Source organism: Cervus canadensis, chromosome 4, assembly GCF_019320065.1.
Source record: "Cervus canadensis isolate Bull #8, Minnesota chromosome 4, ASM1932006v1, whole genome shotgun sequence".
NCBI classification, from domain to species: Eukaryota; Metazoa; Chordata; class Mammalia; order Artiodactyla; family Cervidae; genus Cervus; species Cervus canadensis.
Genome location: NC_057389.1, coordinates 101,845,629 through 101,868,889, shown reverse-complemented (window position 1 = coordinate 101,868,889; position 23,261 = coordinate 101,845,629). Strand labels below are relative to the sequence as shown.

The 23,261-nt window shown below is 40.4% G+C and overlaps 4 protein-coding genes across 4 annotated transcripts; all 4 read right to left on the bottom strand.

Annotated features, from left to right (window-relative positions):
- Positions 1–2,170: 2,170 nt before the first annotated feature.
- On the bottom strand, positions 2,171–3,115 carry LOC122440665 (olfactory receptor 10H4-like). Its single transcript, XM_043467187.1, has one exon. The coding sequence runs from the start codon at positions 3,017–3,019 to the stop codon at positions 2,171–2,173; it is 849 nt and encodes a 282-aa protein (XP_043323122.1). The 5' UTR covers positions 3,020–3,115.
- Positions 3,116–7,664: 4,549 nt separating this feature from the next.
- Positions 7,665–8,555, bottom strand: LOC122440658 (olfactory receptor 10H4-like). The gene has a single exon (XM_043467180.1). The coding sequence runs from the start codon at positions 8,511–8,513 to the stop codon at positions 7,665–7,667; it is 849 nt and encodes a 282-aa protein (XP_043323115.1). The 5' UTR covers positions 8,514–8,555.
- A 4,394-nt stretch (positions 8,556–12,949) lies between these two features.
- Positions 12,950–13,894, bottom strand: LOC122440664 (olfactory receptor 10H4-like). The gene has a single exon (XM_043467186.1). It carries the CDS (start codon positions 13,796–13,798, stop codon positions 12,950–12,952), a length of 849 nt encoding a protein of 282 aa, XP_043323121.1. The 5' UTR covers positions 13,799–13,894.
- Positions 13,895–18,721: 4,827 nt separating this feature from the next.
- Positions 18,722–19,666, bottom strand: LOC122440662 (olfactory receptor 10H4-like). The gene has a single exon (XM_043467185.1). It carries the CDS (start codon positions 19,568–19,570, stop codon positions 18,722–18,724), a length of 849 nt encoding a protein of 282 aa, XP_043323120.1. The 5' UTR covers positions 19,571–19,666.
- Between the last annotated feature and the right edge of the window lie 3,595 nt (positions 19,667–23,261).

Genomic DNA, 23,261 nt, shown 5'->3' with positions numbered 1-23,261 from the left:
GCATTTGGGGTGGCCTTTTTGTATTCTGGCAGTTTGTGGTTCCTCTTTATTGTGGAGGTTCCTCCCTGTGTCCACCCACATTTCTCATCTGCGTAATGGGAGTACCCAAAAGTAGCCTGTGACCTTTGTACCTTTTTGAGATAGCACTCTACCCTTGAACATACACCCCAAAGAGAAACAACTTATACAGTCATGAGAAGTTAATATTTTACTTAATGTATGTGCAGGAAAGGGGAAAAAGAATTTTCATAATATGTCAGCTCAAACATCCTTTTAACACACTGTAGGTTCTTACTTAAGAAGTGACTCTTCTGTTCTTTTTTCTCCCCTCCTTCCTCCTCTCATTTACTCTATTTCTCTATTTCACTCCCTCTTCCTCTCTAGTTCCCTTTCTAACTCCCTTACATTTCCTCTCTTTCTTCTTCTTCATATGCAATTAGACCTGTTACCAACAGTTTCATCCTATCTCTCTTTCCCAGATTTGACCCCATTTCCTATTTAAAAAAATAAAATTATTTATGGCCTGCCCTGGGTCTTCGTGACTGCTGGCAGACTTTCTCTAGTTGCAGTGAGTGGGGCTACCCTTTATTGTGGTGCCTGAGCCTTCGTTGAGGTGGCTTCTCTCGTCATGGAGCAGGCCCTCATCCCTGGATCGCAGGGTCAGTAGCTGTGGTGCCTGGGCTTAGTTGCCTCATGGCATGTGCAGTCTTTCCAGACTGGGGATGAAACCCATGTCTCCTGTGTTAGCAGGTGGATTCGTAACCCCTGGACCACCAGGGAAGCCCCCCATTTCCTATTTATCCAATTTATTTTACAGGTGATTTTAAAAGATTCCCATTCACTAGTTCATTCTTTTTTTCTTTCCACCTGCATTCTGACCTACTTCACTCAGCTCAACTCAATACAGAAAACCTCTTTTGGGTCTTCCCAATAGAGATTTCCCTGGTGACTCAGATGGTAAAGTGTCTGTCTACAATGTGGGAGACCCAGGTTCGATCCCTGGGTTGGGAAGATCCCCTGGAGAAGGAAATGGCAGCCCACTCCAGTACTATTGCCTGGAAAATCCCATGGATGGAGGAGCCTGGTGGGCAACAGTCCATGGGGTCACAAAGAGTCGGACACGACTGAGCAACTCCACTTACTTTCTGTTGGGTCTATCCATTCCAGAGATAGTATGGAAATGTAAATAGCAAACCATTATCTTGGAAACAGATAGCTTTCTTGTTTTACATGTGTTGTAACGAAGATGATGACAATAAAAAGACATTGGAGGGGACTTCTCTGGTGGCTCAGATGGGAAAGAATCTGCCTGCCATTCAGGAGACCAGGGTTCCATCCCCTGGTCAGGAAGATCTCCTGAAGAAAGAAATGGCAACCCACTCCAGTATTCTTGCCTAGAGAATCCCATGGACAGAGGAGCCTGAGGGCTACAGTCCATGGGGTCATAAAGATTCAGATGTGACTGAGTGACTAATATACTTGTCCTGGTGGACCACTGTTTAAGACTTTGCCTTTCCAGTGCAGGGGCTGTGGGTTTCAAACCTGGTTAGGGGGCTAAGATCCCACATGTCTTGCAGCCATAAAACTAAACATAAAATAGAAGCAATATTGAAACAAATTGAATAAAGAGTTTAAAAATGGTCCACCTCAAAAAAAAAAAAAACTTAAAAAAGAGACAATGGACACAGTGCTTTATACATAAAACTGCTTACTGTTTGGGTGGTACTTACTGGGCTGGCCAAAATGCTCCTTTGGTTTTTCTGTAACATCTTATGACCATTTTGGCCAACCCAATATTATCAGCTTCACATTAATCTTTTTATTTTTATTTTATATGAAAATCTTCTCTTGCTGGCCCATTCAAGACAATCCACCTGCATCAGTGCCCCCACACCCATCTGAAGCTCCCCGTCTGCTTATAGAGAGATTACAATTCTAAGGCATAGATGATGAAACAGATTTTATCACATGAGGTATAAAAAAGAGATCATGATGGCTCAAGTCTATGCAAGAAGGAGACAAAAAATTGAGGAGAAACAAATAGCCAGTATGTATCAAACTCTATGAAGTGTGGGTATACTTACAAACTTAAATCCTTACAACAGTTCTAAGGAGACAGACATTATTATACCAGCCTTTTGTTCAAATTTCTCCACCACCCAACTGGTCATCAGGAGCCTAGAGAAGAGAATTTTCTGTGGAAGCTTCTCTGAATGGCAATCTTCAGCTCCTTATTCCTCAGACTGAATATAATGGGACTAAGAAAGGGGGTGAAGACTGTGTAGGTGGTGGCCAGCAGAGTGTTATTGTCCATGGAATGGGCGCCTTTGGGCTTGAGGTAGATGATGGAGGCAAAACCATAGTGCACGACCACTATGGTGAGGTGGGAGACACAGGTGGAGAAGGTCTTGTGCCGGCCCTCAGCAGAGGGGATCCTCAAGATGGCAGCCACGATGAAGACATAGGAGAGGATGATGAGGAATAAGCACCCCAGCAGGGTTGTGACACAGACCAGGATCACACCCATGGTGACAGAAGCTGTCTCCTTCCCACAGGCCAACTTCAAGAGGGCAAACACGTGACAGCCAAAATGGTGAATCTCATTAGACCCACAAAAGGTGAGGTGAAAAACTATCAATGTCAGTATCATCCCCATGACTGAGCCACCAGCCCAGCAGCAGGACACAAGGCGGGCACAGTCACAGGGGCTCATGAGCACGTTGCAGCGCAGGGGGTGGCAGATGGCCACGTAGCGGTCATAGCCCATGATCATGAGCAGGAAGGAGTGGGTGAAGCCAAACGTAAAGGAGAAGAACATCTGGCTGGCACAGGCCACAAAGGTGATGGAGCGGTGGGTGGAGAGCATGTCCGCCAGCATCCAAGGGGTGGCTGCAACAGTGAACAGGATCTCGGAGATGGAGAGGGCACACAGGAAGAGGTACATGGGGGTGTGGAGGCTGTGCTCCCTCCAGATGGTGCCCATGATGAGCAGGTTCCCCAGCAGTGTGAACAGGTACATCAGCAGGTACAGCAGGAAGAAGGAGGGCAGGAGCTGCTGAGGGAAGTTGGAGAAGCTGATGAGGATGAATTCAGACACTGTGCTGTAGTTCTGACCAGACAAGAATGCTGCATCTGGGGAGATCAGAAACAGAATCAACAATGGTTAAAGCATAGGCTCTGATGTAGATCAAATGGAAATTTAAGAGCTGTATACTTTTTAAAATGTCCTTAATTTATCTGGGTCTCACCATCTTCATCAGTAAAATGTGTGAATCATAATACTTCTTACTATTCAGTCTTGTGATAAAGATAAACAGATTAAATGCTTACGTGTATCAAGTGCTTAAGACATAGTTTGGCCACTGGTTTCTCATTATAATTTTTTCTTTCAAAAGTATATCATAAAATGAATTCAGAAATATTTCTAATTGAATAGTTTAAACATCAAATGTCGAAATTTTAGGCTAAAATGATAATGGAGTTAAATATACAAATTTAGATATTTTATTAAGAAATTTTATCCAGGAAAAAATTGTGCTTAAATGAAGTCAAATTAGGTTATTGGAAAGGATTAATAAGATAGACAGAAAGAGAAGATACCAACAACAAAACATGAAATTAAAATTGGGAAGTAAATATAAATGTAGTGAGTACTGGAAATTAATAAAAATAGTAAAACAGTATGTCAACAAATATGAAACTCTAGATGAAATGAATGAACTCTTAGAAGAATGTAAAATTCCAAAACTGGAACAAGAAAAATTAGTGGTCCCAGATACATAAATACTTTTTAAAAGTTTTAAAAGTTTTAGTTAGTTAAAAAGCTTTCCTCCCTAAAATCATTTCCACAGTTGGGTTTGCAAGTAAGCTCTCTAAACTTTTAAGAAACAGTGGGTGAGTATCATATGCATGTTCTTCAACAAACAGAAAAATACACAAAATTGCCCAGCTCATTGCATCAGTTTAATGCAATCTTGATTCTAAAACCAGGGAAGAATCTTTGTAAGAGAAGATAATTATGAGCTCATTTTATCTGCTCATGCATATTTAAAAATTCATAGTAGGATATAACCCAGTAAAATCTCATGGTACTAAAAGTAATATATTATGATCATGTAGATTTGATTTATCCTATTAATGACAAGGATGGTTCAACATCAGAAAAACTATCATGTGATTCACTACATGAATAAGCTATAAAAGAAAAATCATTTATTTATTAATATTCCAAATAAGGCAGGAATATTGCTCTAATATTCAAATTTTAATCACAATTTAAAAAAAAACTCTTTTGACCATGTGGGAGGGTGACTTTCATAACTAGATTAAGAATATATACTATAAAGTCCAAAAAAGAGAGGATGTGTGTATACAGGGATCTTCTTGATGGCTTAGATCGTAAAGAATCCACCTGCAATGCAAGAGACCCAGTTTCAATACCTGGGTCAAGAAGATCCCTTGGAGAAGAGAATGGCCAACCACTCCAGTATTCTTGCTTGGAGAATTCCATGGACGGAGCCTGGCGGGCTATGGTCCATGGGGTCACAAAGAGTTGGACATGACCAAGCAACTAACACTTTCACTTTTTCATATGTATACTTATAGCTGATTCACTTTGCTCTACAGCAGAAGCTATAATAACATAGTAAAGCAACTGAATTCCAATAAAAATAAATTTAAGAAAAGAAAATACACCATAAAACCAGCAAGTAGTATACTAACGGGGGAACTAGATGCATTGTCTTAGGATCAAGAACAAGCCAAGCATACTTACTGTCTCTGCTGTTCTTTAACATGGAACTGAAAGTCATGAGTGGTGCTACAAGGGAAAAAAGAAGATACATAAGGATTGGAAGGGAAGACCTGAGCATCTATCTAGGAAAGATAAAAGAATAAAGATGTAACATGTTAGAACAATAAGAGATCACAAGGCTACATAAAGAAAGATCAACTTCCAAAGATTCATGATCTTTCTCATAATATTACATCTAACAATCATTCAAAGCATACAATTTAAGTCAAAATTAAGATAAAACTCCCACTAGCAACACAAGCTATACAGAAACCACTCTCAAGCATTTTGGTCTCAGGATATCTTTACACTAAAAAATTACTGAGGCCCCTAAAGGGTTTTTGTTTGAGTGGATTATAACTATCAATTTTTACTAGATTAGAAATTAAAACCAAGAATTAAAAAATATTTAATTATTAGTACATTTAAAAGAACACTAATAAACGTAACACATGCTAATTTAAGTAACATTTTTTAGTCAAGTAACATTTTCAAAAAAACTTAAGAGTGAGAAGAGTGGCTTTGTTGACAACTTTTTTGAATACACCTAATATCTGCCTTGTAGAAGACAATTTGATGGCAGTGTCTGCTTCTTCATTCAGTCTAAAACATGTTGATTTAGTTGAAGTAGATGATGAAAAACATTCTCATTGTTAAGGATCTCACGGACCCACAGAAAAGCTGTCAGGGGCCCCCAGAAGTCGTCACATCACACTTGAAATACCTCTGTTAGAAAAGAGCTGGAGTTAACCAGAAATGTAAGTACTCCAAAGACTTGGGTCTGAGAACCACTGACCCACAAACTGCAAAGGGCACCTACATTGGGTGAGAGCTAAAGACTCAGATGGACACACTGAGAAGACCTCAGGCAGACTCTGAAGATGGAGCTCTTCCCTAACGACCTTCTCCCCAGGACTGACCTCCATCACCAGGCTGGGCAATGCTTCCCACAATCATAGGGTTCTTCCTTCCTACCATTCTCTCCAGGTCCCCCTCAGCCTGGCCTGTCTTTTACATGAAGGGAAGGGCAGGAGGGAGGGGCAGAAGAATCTCTGCTGCTTGATGCTATCAGTGGTACCCACAGGCCGGGGTGGGATGAGACCTCCTAGAACAGAAACTGTCTGCTTATTTCTGCTGTAGCCTTTCCTGCTGGCTGCTCCCTAGGGTCTCTTCAGGATGCCAGCCTAGAAGATCTGTCCTCAGGGTCTGGAGAGGTTAGGAGAGGCCACAAGGGATCTTCAGGGACTGCTGCCTCTAAATTTCCTCCAAATATCCACACACAAAAAGACTTCCTTCTTTCTGTTCTCAGAGAAATCTCAGCCCATTCTCAGGACTGAGAAGCTCCCAGCCATTGAGGAGACTAGGTTGGACACAGACACCGTCATCACCTTGGGACCAAGGAAGGGTCAGAGGGCAAGCAGGAGCTGGAGAAATCCCAAGTGGGCATCAGTGACTCTGCCCTGGGGTGAGGGCAGCTGGAGGGCTTCCCAGACAAGGGTGATTTGGAGCTGAATCTTGGATACTGGTTTCTCTTGGGCATTTTAAGTGTTCAGCATCTCTGGTCAAATTGGATCATCTTACTTCTCTTCTCAATCAAATTCCACCCTATCCCCATGGTCCTGGTGACCTAGTCACATAGTCTGACATTCACATATGCCTCCTTGTTATGTTATAAAAGACAAACATTTGGAGTTTTGTTGTTGTCCTTGGCCTCTGACCCTGTGATAAGAGTGTCTTTTGTATGCTAATGAGATGACCAGTGGCTGTGGGTTTATTCTTATAAAACATCTTGTGTTTTCAACTCAAATTTTTGACCTCGTCTTGTAAGTTAACAATTTACATTCCACAGAGGAATGTGAATTCCTGGATCCTCTATCATGTATTCCCAAAAATCAGCATGGGAGTCAAACAGATACAAAGGTCCATAGGGCTCTATTTATTCACATGTTATGTGAATTCCACAAACATTTCCTTTCTGCATAATGAAGATTCCCAAAAATCAGCATGGGAGTCAAACAGATACAAAGGTCCATAGGACTCTATTTATTCACATGTTATGTGAACTCCACCAACATTTCCTTTCTGCATAATGAAGATACCTGTAGGTAGCCTCTGTTCTCTCTTTGTACCATCTTGAGATAGCCCTCTGCCCTTTAAACACACTCCCCTAAAAGATACAATTTTAACACAGTAATGAGAAATGCATATGTTACTGAAATTTAATTTTTGGAAAGGATTTCTGTAAGACATGAGATAACAACACACTTTTAACATGTGTACATACTTACCTAAGCGTTGATGCCTCTTCCCTTTCTCCTTCCCTCTATCACCCTTCTTTCTCCTCTAAATCACTCTTTCTTTCTTACTTTCTCTCCCTCCTTCATTTTCCATTCTACTTCTTCTCTCTCATAGCCCTGTAATTAGTAAACAATTTCCATGGAGACAAATCATTTATTCTTTCTTTCTTTTTTTTTTTTCATTTGTCACAACTAAAAAGATAGTTATAAAACACTGGACATGGTGCTTGAAATAGAGAAAATTTTCGATGTTTGTTGATTTTTATAATTATTTTCTGTTATTGTTTTTTATTTTATATTGGTGGGTAAAGAGAAAACGAAAGCCTTTTCTTGCTTGTCCATTCAGAAAGAACCATGGGCATCAGGGCCAACACTCATTCATGGGATGCTCCCTACTTGACCATAGATATATGTTTTAAGCCATAGGTGATGGAATGGAGTTTATCACACTGTGTCATGAAAGAGCGGTGCCAAAAGGATTTGGGGGAGAAAATAAGTAGCTAGTAGCTAGTAGCAAATGGGGGAGAAATAAGTAGCTAGTATGGAGTGCAGACTCTTCACCACCCAACTGGTCATCAGGAGCTTAGAGAAGAGAATTTTCTGCAGAAGCTTCTCTGTATGGCATTCTTCAGCTCCTTATTCCTGAGACTGAAAATGATGGGACTAAGAAAGGGGGTGAAGACTGTGTAGGTGGTGGCCATGAGCGTGTTACTGTCCATAGAATGGGGGCCTTTGGGCTTGAGGTAGATGATGGAGGCAAAACCATAGTGCACGACCACTATGGTGAGGTGGGAGACACAGGTGGAGAAGGTCTTGTGCCGGCCCTCAGTGGAGGGGATCCTCAAGATGGCAGCCACGATGAAGACATAGGAGAGGAAGATGAGGAATAAGCACCCCAGCAGGGTTGTGACACAGACCAGGATCACACCCATGGTGACAGAAGCTGTCTCCTTCCCACAGGCCAACTTCAAGAGGGCAAACACGTGACAGCCAAAATGGTGAATCTCATTAGACCCACAAAAGGTGAGGTGAAAAACTATCAATGTCAGTATCATCCCCATGACTGAGCCACCAGCCCAGCAGCAGGACACAAGGCGGGCACAGTCACGGGGGCTCATGAGCACGTTGTAGTGCAGGGGGTGGCAGATGGCCATGTAGCGGTCATAGCCCATGATCGTGAGCAGGAAGGAGTGGGTATAGCCAAACGTAAAGGAGAAGAACATCTGGCTGGCACAGGCCACAAAGGTGATGGAGTGGTGGTTGGACAGCATGTCCGCCAGCATGCGAGGGGTGACCGCAACAGTGAACAGGATCTCGGAGATGGAGAGGGCACACAGGAAGAGGTACATGGGGGTGTGGAGGCTGTGCTCCCTCCAGATGGTGCCCATGATGAGCAGGTTCCCCAGCAGTGTGAACAGGTACATCAGCAGGTACAGCAGGAAGAAGGAGGGCAGGAGCTGCTGAGGGAAGTTGGAGAAGCCGATGAGGATGAATTCAGACACTGTGCTGTAGTTCTGACCAGACAAGGATGCTGCATCCGGGGAGATCAGAAATAGAATCAACAATGGTTAAAGCATAGGCTCTGATGTAGATCAAATGGAAATTTAAAAGCTGTATACTATTTTAAAATGTCCTTAATGTATCTGGGTCTCACCATCTTCACCAGTAAAATGGGTGAAACCATAATATTTCTTACTATTCAGTCTTGTGATGAAGATAAACTGAGATTAAATGCTTAGGTGTATCAAGTGCTTAAGACATAGTTTGGCCACTGGGTTCTCGTAATTTTTTCTTTCAAAAGTATATCCTAAAATGAATTCAGAAATGTTTCTAATTGAATAGTTTAAATATCAAATGTTGAAATTTTAGGCTAAAATGATAATGGAGTTAAACATACAAATTTAGATATTTTATTAAGAAATTTTATCCAGGAAAAAATTGTGCTTAAATAAAGTCAAATTAGGTTATTGGAAAGGATTAATAAGATAGAGAGACAGGAAGAGAAAATACCAACAACAAAACATGAAGTTAAAATTGGGAAGTAAATATAAATGTAATGAGTATTGGAAATTAATAAAAATAGTAAAACAGTATGTCAACAAATATGAAACTCTAGATGAAATGAATGAACTCTTAGAAGAATGTAAAATTCCAAAACTGGAACAAGAAAAATTAGGGGTCCCAGATACATAAATACTTTTTAAAAGTTTTAAAAGTTTTAGTTAGTTAAAAAGCTTTCCTCCCTAAAATCATTTCCACAGTTGGGTTTGCAAGTAAGCTCTCTAAACTTTTAAGAAACAGTGGGTGAGTATCATATGCATGTTCTTCAACAAACAGAAAAATACACAAAATTGCCCAGCTCATTGCATCAGTTTAATGCAATCTTGATTCTAAAACCAGGGAAGAATCTTTGTAAGAGAAGATAATTATGAGCTCATTTTATCTATTCATGCATATTTAAAAATTCATAGTAGGATATAACCCAGTAAAATCTCATGGTACTAAAAGTAATATATTATGATCATGTAGCTTTGATTTATCCTATTAATGACAAGGATGGTTCAACATCAGAAAATCTATCATGTGATTCACTACATGAATAAGCTATAAAAGAAAAATCATTTATTTATTACTATTCCAAATAAGGCAGGAATATTGCTCTAATATTCAAATTTTATTCACGATGTTTTAAAAAACTCTTTTGACCATGTGGGAGGGTGACTTTCATAACTAGATTAAGAATATATACTATAAAGTCCAAAAAAGAGAGGATGTGTGTATACAGGGATCTTCTTGATGGCTTAGATCGTAAAGAATCCACCTGCAATGCAAGAGACCCAGTTTCAATAGCTGGGTCAAGAAGATCCCTTGGAGAAGAGAATGGCCAACCACTCCAGTATTCTTGCTTGGAGAATTCCATGGACAGAGGAGCCTGATGGGCTATGGTCCATGGGGTCACAAAGAGTTGGACATGACCAAGCAACTAACACTTTCACTTTTTCATATGTATACTTATAGCTGATTCACTTTGCTCTACAGCAGAAGCTATAATAACATAGTAAAGCAACTGAATTCCAATAAAAATAAATTTAAGAAAAGAAAATACACCATAAAACCAGCAAGTAGTATACTCATGGGGGAACTAGATGCATTGTCTTAGGATCAAGAACAAGCCAAGCATACTTACTGTCTCTGCTGTTCTTTAACACGGAACTGAAAGTCATGAGTGGTGCTACAGGGGAAAAAAGAAGATACATAGGATTGGAAGGGAAGACCTGAGCATCTATCTAGAAAAGATAAAAGAATAAAGATGTAACATGTTAGAACAATAAGAGATCACAAGGCTACATAAAGAAAGATCAACTTCCAAAGATTCATGATCTCTCTCATAATATTACATCTAATAATCATTCAAAGCATACAATTTAAGTCAAAATTAAGATAAAACTCCCACTAGCAACACAAGCTATACAGAAACCACTCTCAAGCATTTTGGTCTCAGGATATCTTTATACTAAAAAATTACTGAGGCCCCTAAAGGGTTTTTGTTTGAGTGGATTATAACTATCAATTTTTACTAGATTAGAAATTAAAACCAAGAATTAAAAAATATTTAATTATTAATACATTTAAAAGAACACTATTAAACCAAGCACATGCTAATTTAAGTAACATTTTTTAGTCAAGTAACATTTTCAAAAAAACTTAAGAGTGAGAAGAGTGGCTTTGTTGACAATTTTTTTGAATACACCTAATATCTGCCTTGTAGAAGACAGTTTGATGGCAGTGTCTGCTTCTTCATTCAGTCTAAAACATGTTGATTTAGTTGAAGTAGATGATGAAAAACATTCTCATTGTTAAGGATCTCACGGACCCACAGAAAAGCTGTCAGGGGCCCCCAGAAGTCGTCACATCACACTTGAAATACCTCTGTTAGAAAAGAGCTGGAGTTAACCAGAAATGTAAGTACTCCAAAGACTTGGGTCTGAGAACCACTGACCCACAAACTGCAAAGGGCACCTACATTGGGTGAGAGCTAAAGACTCAGATGGACACACTGAGAAGACCTCAGGCAGACTCTGAAGATGGAGCTCTTCCCTAACGACCTTCTCCCCAGGACTGACCTCCATCCCCAGGCTGGGCAATGCTTCCCACAATCATAGGGTTCTTCCTTCCTACCATTCCCTCCAGGTCCCCCTCAGCCTGGCCTGTCTTTTACATGAAGGGAAGGGCAGGAGGGAGGGGCAGAAGAATCTCTGCTGCTTGGTGCTATCAGTGGTACCCACAGGCCGGGGTGGGATGAGACCTCCTAGAACAGAAACTGTCTGCTTATTTCTGCTGTAGCCTTTCCTGCTGGCTGCTCCCTAGGGTCTCTTCAGGATGCCAGCCTAGAAGATCTGTCCTCAGGGTCTGGAGAGGTTAGGAGAGGCCACAAGGGATCTTCAGGGACTGCTGCCTCTAAATTTCCTCCAAATATCCACACACAAAAAGACTTCCTTCTTTCTGTTCTCAGAGAAATCTCAGCCCATTTTCAGGGCTGAGAAGCTCCCAGTCATTGAGGAGACTAGGTTGGACACAGACACCGTCATCACCTTGGGATCAAGGAAGGGTCAGAGGGTAGGCGGGAGCTGGAGAAATCCCAAGTGGGCATCAGTGACTCTGCCCTGGGGTGAGGGCAGCTGGAGGGCTTCCCAGACAAGGGTGATTTGGAGCTGAATCTTGGATACTGGTTTCTCTTGGGCATTTTAAGTGTTCAGCATCTCTGGTCAAATTGGATCATCTTACTTCTCTTCTCAATCAAATTCCACCCTATCCCCATGGTCCTGGTGACCTAGTCACAGTCTGACATTCACATATGCCTCCTTGTTATGTTATAAAAGACAAACATTTGGAGTTTTGTTGTTGTCCTTGGCCTCTGACCCTGTGATAAGAGTGTCTTTTGTATGCTAATGAGATGACCAGTGACAGAGGAATGTGAATTCCTGGATTCTCAATCATATGTTAGACGATGATGAAATCAGCATGGGAGTCAAACAGATACAAAGGTCCAAAGGACTTTATTTATTCACATGTTATGTGAACTCCACCAACATTTCCTTTCTGCATAATGAAGATACCTGTAGGTAGCCTCTGTTCTCTCTTTGTACCATCTTGAGATAGCCCTCTGCCTTTTAAACACACTCCCCCAAAAGATACAATTTTAACACAGTAATGAGAAATGTATGTGTTACTGAAATTTAACTGTGGGAAAAAGATTTCTGTAAAACATGAGATAACAACACACTTTTAACATGTGTACATGCTTACCTAAGCATTGATGCTTCTTCCCTTTCTCCTTCCCTCTACCACCCTTCTTTCTCCTCTAAATCACTCTTTCTTTCTTACTTTCTCTCCCTCCTTCATTTTCCATTCTACTTCTTCTCTCTCATAGCCCTGTAATTAGTAAACAATTTCCATGGAGACAAATCATTTATTCTTTCTTTCTTTTTTATTTTTTATATTTGTCATAACTAAAAAGATAGTGATAAAACACTGGACATGGTGCTTGATATAGAGAAAATTTTCAATGTTTGTTAATTTTTATAACTATTTTCTGTTACTGTTTTTTATTTTATATTGGTGGGTAAAGAGAAAACTAAAGTCTTTTCTTTCTTGTCCATTCAGAAAGAACCATGGGCATCAAGGCCAACACTCATTCATGGGATGCTCCCTACTTGACCATAGATATATGTTCTAAGCCAGAGATGATAAAATGGAGTTTATCACACTGTGTCATGAAAGAGTGGTGCCAAAGGATTGCAAATGGGGGAGAAATAAGTAGCTAGTATGGAGTGTAGATTCTTCACCACCAAACTGGTCATCAGTAGCTTAGAGAAGAGAATTTTCTGCGGAAGCTTCTCTGTATGGCGTTCTTCAGCTCCTTATTCCTGAGACTGAAAATGATGGGACTAAGAAAGGGGGTGAAGACTGTGTAGGTGGTGGCCATGAGTGTGTTACTGTCCATCGAATGGGGGCCTTTGGGCTTGAGGTAGATGATGGAGGCAAAACCGTAGTGCACGACCACTATGGTGAGGTGGGAGACACAGGTGGAGAAGGTCTTGTGCCGGCCCTCAGTGGAGGGGATCCTCAAGATGGCAGCCACGATGAAGACATAGGAGAGGATGATGAAGAATAAGCACCCCATCAGGGCCGTGACACAGACCAGGATCACACCCAGGGTGACAGAGGCTGTCTCCTTCCCACAGGCCAACTTCAGGAGGGCAAACACGTGACAGCCAAAATGGTGAATCTCATTAGACCCACAAAAGGTGAGGTGAAAAACTATCAATGTCAGTATCATCCCCATGACTGAGCCACCAGCCCAGCAGCAGGACACAAGGCGGGCACAGTCACGGGGGCTCATGAGCACGTTGTAGCGCAGGGGGTGGCAGATGGCCACGTAGCGGTCATAGCCCATGATCATGAGCAGGAAGGAGTGGGTGAAGCCAAACGTAAAGGAGAAGAACATCTGGCTGGCACAGGCCACAAAGGTGATGGCGTGGTGGGAGGACAGCATGTCCCCCAGCATGCGAGGGGTGACTGCAACAGTGAACAGGATCTCAGAGATGGAGAGGGCACACAGGAAGAGGTACATGGGGGTGTGGAGGCTGTGCTCCCTCCAGATGGTGCCCATGATGAGCAGGTTCCCCAGCAGTGTGAACAGGTACATCACCAAGTACAGCAGGAAGAAGGAGGGCAGGAGCTGCTGAGGGAAGTTGGAGAAGCCGATGAGGATGAATTCAGACACTGTGCTGTAGTTCTGACCAGACAAGGATGCTGCATCCGGGGAGATCAGAAATAGAATCAACAATGGTTAAAGCATAGGCTCTGATGTAGATCAAATGGAAATTTATGAGCTGTATACTATTTTAAAATGTCCTTAATGTATCTGGGTCTCACCATCTTCACCAGTAAAATGGGTGAAACCATAATATTTCTTACTATTCAGTCTTGTGATGAAGATAAACTGAGATTAAATGCTTAGGTGTATCAAGTGCTTAAGACATAGTTTGGCCACTGGGTTCTCATTATAACTTTTTCTTTCAAAAGTGCATCATAAAATGAATTCAGAAATATTTCTAATTGAATAGTTTAAACATCAAATGTCAAAATTTTAGGCTAAAATGATAATGGAGTTAAATATACAAATTTAGATATTTTATTAAGAAATTTTATCCAGGAAAAAATTGTGCTTAAATAAAGTCAAATTAGGTTATTGGAAAGGATTAATAAGATAGACAGAAAGAGAAGATACCAACAACAAAACATGAAATTAAAATTGGGAAGTAAATATAAATGTAATGAGTATTGGAAATTAATAAAAATAGTAAAACAGTATGTCAACAAATATGAAACTCTAGATGAAATGAATGAACTCTTAGAAGAATGTAAAATTCCAAAACTGGAACAAGACAAATTAGTGGTCCCAGATACATAAATATTTTTTAAAAGTTTTAAAAGTTTTAGTTAGTTAAAAAGCTTTCCTCCCTAAAATCATTTCCACAGTTGCGTTTGCAAGTAAGCTCTCTAAACTTTTAAGGAACAGTGGGTGAGTATCATATGCATGTTCTTCAACAAACAGAAAAATACATGAAATTGCCCAGCTCATTGCATCAGGTTAATGCAATCTTGATTCTAAAACCAGGGAAGAATCTTTGTAAGAGAAGATAATTATGAGCTCATTTTATCTATTCATGCATATTTAAAAATTCATAGTAGGATATAACCCAGTAAAATCTCATGGTACTAAAAGTAATATATTATGATCATGTAGCTTGATTTATCCTATTAATGACAAGGATGGTTCAACATCAGAAAAACTATCATGTGATTCACTACATGAATAAGCTATAAAAGAAAAATCATTTATTTGTTACTATTCCAAATAAGGCAGGAATATTGCTCTAATATTCAAATTTTATTCACGATATTTTTTTTTTTTTATTTCAACTACAGAGGGCAGGTCTTTATTCCCAATCCCGATCCCCTTCCCACCTCCCTCTCCACCCGATTCCTCTGGGTCTTCCCAGTGCACCAGGCTGGAGCACTTGTCTCATGCATCCCACCTGGGCTGGTGATCTGTTTCACCATAGATAGTATACATGCTGTTCTTTTGAAATATCCCACCCTCACCTTCTCCCACAGAGTCAAAAGTCTGTTCTGTATTTCTGTGTCTCTTTTTCTGTTTTGCATATAGGGTTATCGTTATCACCTTTCTAAATTCCATATATATGTGTTAGTATGCTGTAATGTTCTTTATCTTTCTGGCTTACTTCACTCTGTATAATGGGCTCCAGCTTCATCCATCTCATTAGGACTGGTTCAAATGAATTCTTTTTAATGGCTGAGTAATATTCCATGGTGTATATGTACCACAGCTTCCTTATCCATTCATCTGCTGATGGGTATTCACGATATTTTAAAAAACTCTTTTGACCATGTGGGAGGGTGACTTTCATAACTAGATTAAGAATATATACTATAAAGTCCAAAAAAGAGAAGATGTGTGTATACAGGGATCTTCTTGATGGCTTAGATTGTAAAGAATCCACCTACAATGCAAGAGACCCAGTTTCAATAGCTGGGTCAAGAAGATCCCTTGGAGAAGAGAATGGCCAACCACTCCAGTATTCTTGCTTGGAGAATTCCATGGACAGAGGAGCCTGATGGGCTATGGTCCATGGGGTCACAAAGAGTTGGACATGACCAAGCAACTAACACTTTCACTTTTTCATATGTATACATATAGCTGATTCACTTTGCTCTACAGCAGAAGCTATAATAACATAGTAAAGCAACTGAATTCCAATAAAAATAAATTTAAGAAAAGAAAATACACCATAAAACCAGCAAGTAGTATACTCATGGGGGAACTAGATGCATTGTCTTAGGATCAAGAACAAGCCAAGCATACTTACTGTCTCTGCTGTTCTTTAACACGGAACTGAAAGTCATGAGTGGTGCTACAGGGGAAAAAAGAAGATACATAAGGATTGGAAGGGAAGACCTGAGCATCTATCTAGAAAAGATAAAAGAATAAAGATGTAACATGTTAGAACAATAAGAGATCACAAGGCTACATAAAGAAAGATCAACTTCCAAAGATTCATGATCTTTCTCATAATATTACATCTAATAATCATTCAAAGCATACAATTTAAGTCAAAATTAAGATAAAACTCCCACTAGCAACACAAGCTATACAGAAACCACTCTCAAGCATTTTGGTCTCAGGATATCTTTATACTAAAAAATTACTGAGGCCCCTAAAGGGTTTTTGTTTGAGTGGATTATAACTATCAATTTTTACTAGATTAGAAATTAAAACCAAGAATTAAAAAATATTTAATTATTAGTACATTTAAAAGAACACTAATAAACGTAACACATGCTAATTTAAGTAACATTTTTTAGTCAAGTAACATTTTCAAAAAAACTTAAGAGTGAGAAGAGTGGCTTTGTTGACAATTTTTCTGAATACACCTAATATCTGCCTTGTAGAAGACAGTTTGATGGCAGTGTCTGCTTCTTCATTCAGTCTAAAACATGTTGATTTAGTTGAAGTAGATGATGAAAAACATTCTCATTGTTAAGGATCTCACAGACCCACAGAAAAGCTGTCAGGGGCCCCCAGAAGTCGTCACATCACACTTGAAATACCTCTGTTAGAAAAGAGCTGGAGTTAACCAGAAATGTAAGTACTCCAAAGACTTGGGTCTGAGAACCACTGACCCACAAACTGCAAAGGGCACCTACATTGGGTGAGAGCTAAAGACTCAGATGGACACACTGAGAAGACCTCAGGCAGACTCTGAAGATGGAGCTCTTCCCTAACGACCTTCTCCCCAGGACTGACCTCCATCCCCAGGCTGGGCAATGCTTCCCACAATCATAGGGTTCTTCCTTCCTACCATTCTCTCCAGGTCCCCCTCAGCCTGGCCTGTCTTTTACATGAAGGGAAGGGCAGGAGGGAGGGGCAGAAGAATCTCTGCTGCTTGGTGCTATCAGTGGTACCCACAGGCCGGGGTGGGATGAGACCTCCTAGAACAGAAACTGTCAGCTTATTTCTGCTGTAGCCTTTCCTGCTGGCTGCTCCCTAGGGTCTCTTCAGGATGCCAGCCTAGAAGATCTGTCCTCAGGGTCTGGAGAGGTTAGGAGGGGCCACAAGGGATCTTCAGGGACTGCTGCCTCTAAATTTCCTCCAAATATCCACACACAAAAAGACTTCCTTCTTTCTGTTCTCAGAGAAATCTCAGCCCATTCTCAGGACTGAGAAGCTCCCAGTCATTGAGGAGACTAGGTTGGACACAGACACCGTCATCACCTTGGGATCAAGGAAGGGTCAGAGGGTAGGCGGGAGCTGGAGAAATCCCAAGTGAGAATCAGTGACTCTGCCCTGGGGTGAGGGCAGCTGGAGGGCTTCCCAGACAAGGGTGATTTGGAGCTGAATCTTGGATACTGGTTTCTCTTGGGCATTTTAAGTGTTCAGCATCTCTGGTCAAATTGGATCATCTTACTTCTCTTCTCAATCAAATTCCACCCTATCCCCATGGTCCTGGTGACCTAGTCACAGTCTGACATTCACATATGCCTCCTTGTTATGTTATAAAAGACAAACATTTGGAGTTTTGTTGTTGTCCTTGGCCTCTGACCCTGTGATAAGAGTGTCTTTTGTATGCTAATGAGATGACCAGTGACAGAGGAATGTGAATTCCTGGATTCTCAATCATATGTTAGACGATGATGAAATCAGCATGGGAGTCAAACAGATACAAAGGTCCAAAGGACTTTATTTATTCACATGTTATGTGAACTCCACCAACATTTCCTTTCTGCATAATGAAGATACCTGTAGGTAGCCTCTGTTCTCTCTTTGTACCATCTTGAGATAGCCCTCTGCCTTTTAAACACACTCCCCCAAAAGATACAATTTTAACACAGTAATGAGAAATGTATGTGTTACTGAAATTTAACTGTGGGAAAAAGATTTCTGTAAAACATGAGATAACAACACACTTTTAACATGTGTACATGCTTACCTAAGCATTGATGCTTCTTCCCTTTCTCCTTCCCTCTACCACCCTTCTTTCTCCTCTAAATCACTCTTTCTTTCTTACTTTCTCTCCCTCCTTCATTTTCCATTCTACTTCTTCTCTCTCATAGCCCTGTAATTAGTAAACAATTTCCATGGAGACAAATCATTTATTCTTTCTTTCTTTTTTTATTTTTTATATTTGTCATAACTAAAAAGATAGTCATAAAACACTGGACATGGTGCTTGATATAGAGAAAATTTTCAATGTTTGTTAATTTTTATAACTATTTTCTGTTACTGTTTTTTATTTTATATTGGTGGGTAAAGAGAAAACTAAAGTCTTTTCTTTCTTGTCCATTCAGAAAGGACCATGGGCATCAGGGTCAACACTCATTCATGGGATGCTCCCTACTTGACCATAGATATATGTTCTAAGCCAGAGATGATGGGATGGAGTTTATCACACTGTGTCATGAAAGAGTGGTGCCAAAGGATTGCAAATGGGGGAGAAATAAGTAGCTAGTATGGAGTGGAGATTCTTCACCTCCCAACTGATCATCAGTAGCTTAGAGAAGAGAATTTTCTGCAGAAGCTTCTCTGTATGGCGTTCTTCAGCTCCTTATTCCTGAGACTGAAAATGATGGGACTAAGAAAGGGGGTGAAGACTGTGTAGGTGGTGGCCATGAGTGTGTTACTGTCCATCGAATGGGGGCCTTTGGGCTTGAGGTAGATGATGGAGGCAAAACCGTAGTGCACGACCACTATGGTGAGGTGGGAGACACAGGTGGAGAAGGTCTTGTGCCGGCCCTCAGTGGAGGGGATCCTCAAGATGGCAGCCACGATGAAGACATAGGAGAGGAAGATGAGGAATAAGCACCCCATCAGGGCCGTGACACAGACCAGGATCACACTCATGGTGACAGAGGCTGTCTCCTTCCCACAGGCCAACTTCAGGAGGGCAAACACGTGACAGCCAAAATGGTGAATCTCATTAGACCCACAAAAGGTGAGGTGAAAAACTATCAATGTCAGTATCATCCCCATGACTGAGCCACCAGCCCAGCAGCAGGACACAAGGCGGGCACAGTCACGGGGGCTCATGAGCACGTTGTAGTGCAGGGGGTGGCAGATGGCCACGTAGCGGTCATAGCCCATGATCATGAGCAGGAAGGAGTGGGTGAAGCCAAACGTAAAGGAGAAGAACATCTGGCTGGCACAGGCCACAAAGGTGATGGCGCGGTGGGAGGACAGCATGTCCCCCAGCATGCGAGGGGTGACTGCAACAGTGAACAGGATCTCAGAGATGGAGAGGGCACACAGGAAGAGGTACATGGGGGTGTGGAGGCTGTGCTCCCTCCAGATGGTGCCCATGATGAGCAGGTTCCCCAGCAGTGTGAACAGGTACATCACCAAGTACAGCAGGAAGAAGGAGGGCAGGAGCTGCTGAGGGAAGTTGGAGAAGCCGATGAGGATGAATTCAGACACTGTGCTGTAGTTCTGACCAGACAAGGATGCTGCATCTGGGGAGATCAGAAACAGAATCAACAATGGTTAAAGCATAGGCTCTGATGTAGATCAAATGGAAATTTAAGAGCTGTATACTATTTTAAAATGTCCTTAATGTATCTGGGTCTCACCATCTTCATCAGTAAAATGGGTGAAACCATAATATTTCTTACTATTCAGTGTTGTGATGAAAATAAACTGAAATTAATTGCTTAGGTGTATCAAGTGCTTAAGACATAGTTTGGCCACTGGGTTCTCATTATAATTTTTTCTTTCAAAAGTATATCCTAAAATGAATTCAGAAATATTTCTAATTGAATAGTTTAAACATCAAATGTCAAAATTTTAGGCTAAAATGATAATGGAGTTAAATATACAAATTTAGATATTTTATTAAGAAATTTTATCCAGGAAAAAATTGTGCTTAAATAAAGTCAAATTAGGTTATTGGAAAGGATTAATAAGACAGACAGAAAGAGAAGATACCAACAACAAAACATGAAATTAAAATTGGGAAGTAAATATAAATGTAATGAGTATTGGAAATTAATAAAAATAGTAAAACAGTATGTCAACAAATATGAAACTCTAGATGAAATGAATGAACTCTTAGAAGAATGTAAAATTCCAAAACTGGAACAAGACAAATTAGTGGTCCCAGATACATAAATATTTTTTAAAAGTTTTAAAAGTTTTAGTTAGTTAAAAAGCTTTCCTCCCTAAAATCATTTCCACAGTTGCGTTTGCAAGTAAGCTCTCTAAACTTTTAAGGAACAGTGGGTGAGTATCATATGCATGTTCTTCAACAAACAGAAAAATACATGAAATTGCCCAGCTCATTGCATCAGTTTAATGCAATCTTGATTCTAAAACCAGGGAAGAATCTTTGTAAGAGAAGATAATTATGAGCTCATTTTATCTATTCATGCATATTTAAAAATTCATAGTAGGATATAACCCAGTAAAATCTCATGGTACTAAAAGTAATATATTATGATCATGTAGCTTGATTTATCCTATTAATGACAAGGATGGTTCAACATCAGAAAAACTATCATGTGATTCACTACATGAATAAGCTATAAAAGAAAAATCATTTATTTGTTACTATTCCAAATAAGGCAGGAATATTGCTCTAATATTCAAATTTTATTCACGATATTTTTTTTTTTTTATTTCAACTACAGAGGGCAGGTCTTTATTCCCAATCCCGATCCCCTTCCCACCTCCCTCTCCACCCGATTCCTCTGGGTCTTCCCAGTGCACCAGGCTGGAGCACTTGTCTCATGCATCCCACCTGGGCTGGTGATCTGTTTCACCATAGATAGTATACATGCTGTTCTTTTGAAATATCCCACCCTCACCTTCTCCCACAGAGTTCAAAAGTCTGTTCTGTATTTCTGTGTCTCTTTTTCTGTTTTGCATATAGGGTTATCGTTATCACCTTTCTAAGTTCCATATATATGTGTTAGTATGCTGTAATGTTCTTTATCTTTCTGGCTTACTTCACTCTGTATAATGGGCTCCAGCTTCATCCATCTCATTAGGACTGGTTCAAATGAATTCTTTTTAATGGCTGAGTAATATTCCATGGTGTATATGTACCACAGCTTCCTTATCCATTCATCTGCTGATGGGTATTCACGATATTTTAAAAAACTCTTTTGACCATGTGGGAGGGTGACTTTCATAACTAGATTAAGAATATATACTATAAAGTCCAAAAAAGAGAAGATGTGTGTATACAGGGATCTTCTTGATGGCTTAGATTGTAAAGAATCCACCTACAATGCAAGAGACCCAGTTTCAATAGCTGGGTCAAGAAGATCCCTTGGAGAAGAGAATGGCCAACCACTCCAGTATTCTTGCTTGGAGAATTCCATGGACAGAGGAGCCTGATGGGCTATGGTCCATGGGGTCACAAAGAGTTGGACATGACCAAGCAACTAACACTTTCACTTTTTCATATGTATACTTATAGCTGAGTCACTTTGCTCTACAGCAGAAGCTATAATAACATAGTAAAGCAACTGAATTCCAATAAAAATAAATTTAAGAAAAGAAAATACACCATAAAACCAGCAAGTAGTATACTCATGGGGGAACTAGATGCATTGTCTTAGGATCAAGAACAAGCCAAGCATACTTACTGTCTCTGCTGTTCTTTAACACGGAACTGAAAGTCATGAGTGGTGCTACAGGGGAAAAAAGAAGATACATAGGATTGGAAGGGAAGACCTGAGCATCTATCTAGAAAAGATAAAAGAATAAAGATGTAACATGTTAGAACAATAAGAGATCACAAGGCTACATAAAGAAAGATCAACTTCCAAAGATTCATGATCTCTCTCATAATATTACATCTAATAATCATTCAAAGCATACAATTTAAGTCAAAATTAAGATAAAACTCCCACTAGCAACACAAGCTATACAGAAACCACTCTCAAGCATTTTGGTCTCAGGATATCTTTATACTAAAAAATTACTGAGGCCCCTAAAGGGTTTTTGTTTGAGTGGATTATAACTATCAATTTTTACTAGATTAGAAATTAAAACCAAGAATTAAAAAATATTTAATTATTAATACATTTAAAAGAACACTATTAAACCAAGCACATGCTAATTTAAGTAACATTTTTTAGTCAAGTAACATTTTCAAAAAAACTTAAGAGTGAGAAGAGTGGCTTTGTTGACAATTTTTTTGAATACACCTAATATCTGCCTTGTAGAAGACAGTTTGATGGCAGTGTCTGCTTCTTCATTCAGTCTAAAACATGTTGATTTAGTTGAAGTAGATGATGAAAAACATTCTCATTGTTAAGGATCTCACGGACCCACAGAAAAGCTGTCAGGGGCCCCCAGAAGTCGTCACATCACACTTGAAATACCTCTGTTAGAAAAGAGCTGGAGTTAACCAGAAATGTAAGTACTCCAAAGACTTGGGTCTGAGAACCACTGACCCACAAACTGCAAAGGGCACCTACATTGGGTGAGAGCTAAAGACTCAGATGGACACACTGAGAAGACCTCAGGCAGACTCTGAAGATGGAGCTCTTCCCTAACGACCTTCTCCCCAGGACTGACCTCCATCCCCAGGCTGGGCAATGCTTCCCACAATCATAGGGTTCTTCCTTCCTACCATTCCCTCCAGGTCCCCCTCAGCCTGGCCTGTCTTTTACATGAAGGGAAGGGCAGGAGGGAGGGGCAGAAGAATCTCTGCTGCTTGGTGCTATCAGTGGTACCCACAGGCCGGGGTGGGATGAGACCTCCTAGAACAGAAACTGTCTGCTTATTTCTGCTGTAGCCTTTCCTGCTGGCTGCTCCCTAGGGTCTCTTCAGGATGCCAGCCTAGAAGATCTGTCCTCAGGGTCTGGAGAGGTTAGGAGAGGCCACAAGGGATCTTCAGGGACTGCTGCCTCTAAATTTCCTCCAAATATCCACACACAAAAAGACTTCCTGCTTTCTGTACTCAGAGAAATCTCAGCCCATTTTCAGGGCTGAGAAGCTCCCAGTCATTGAGGAGACTAGGTTGGACACAGACACCGTCATCACCTTGGGATCAAGGAAGGGTCAGAGGGTAGGCGGGAGC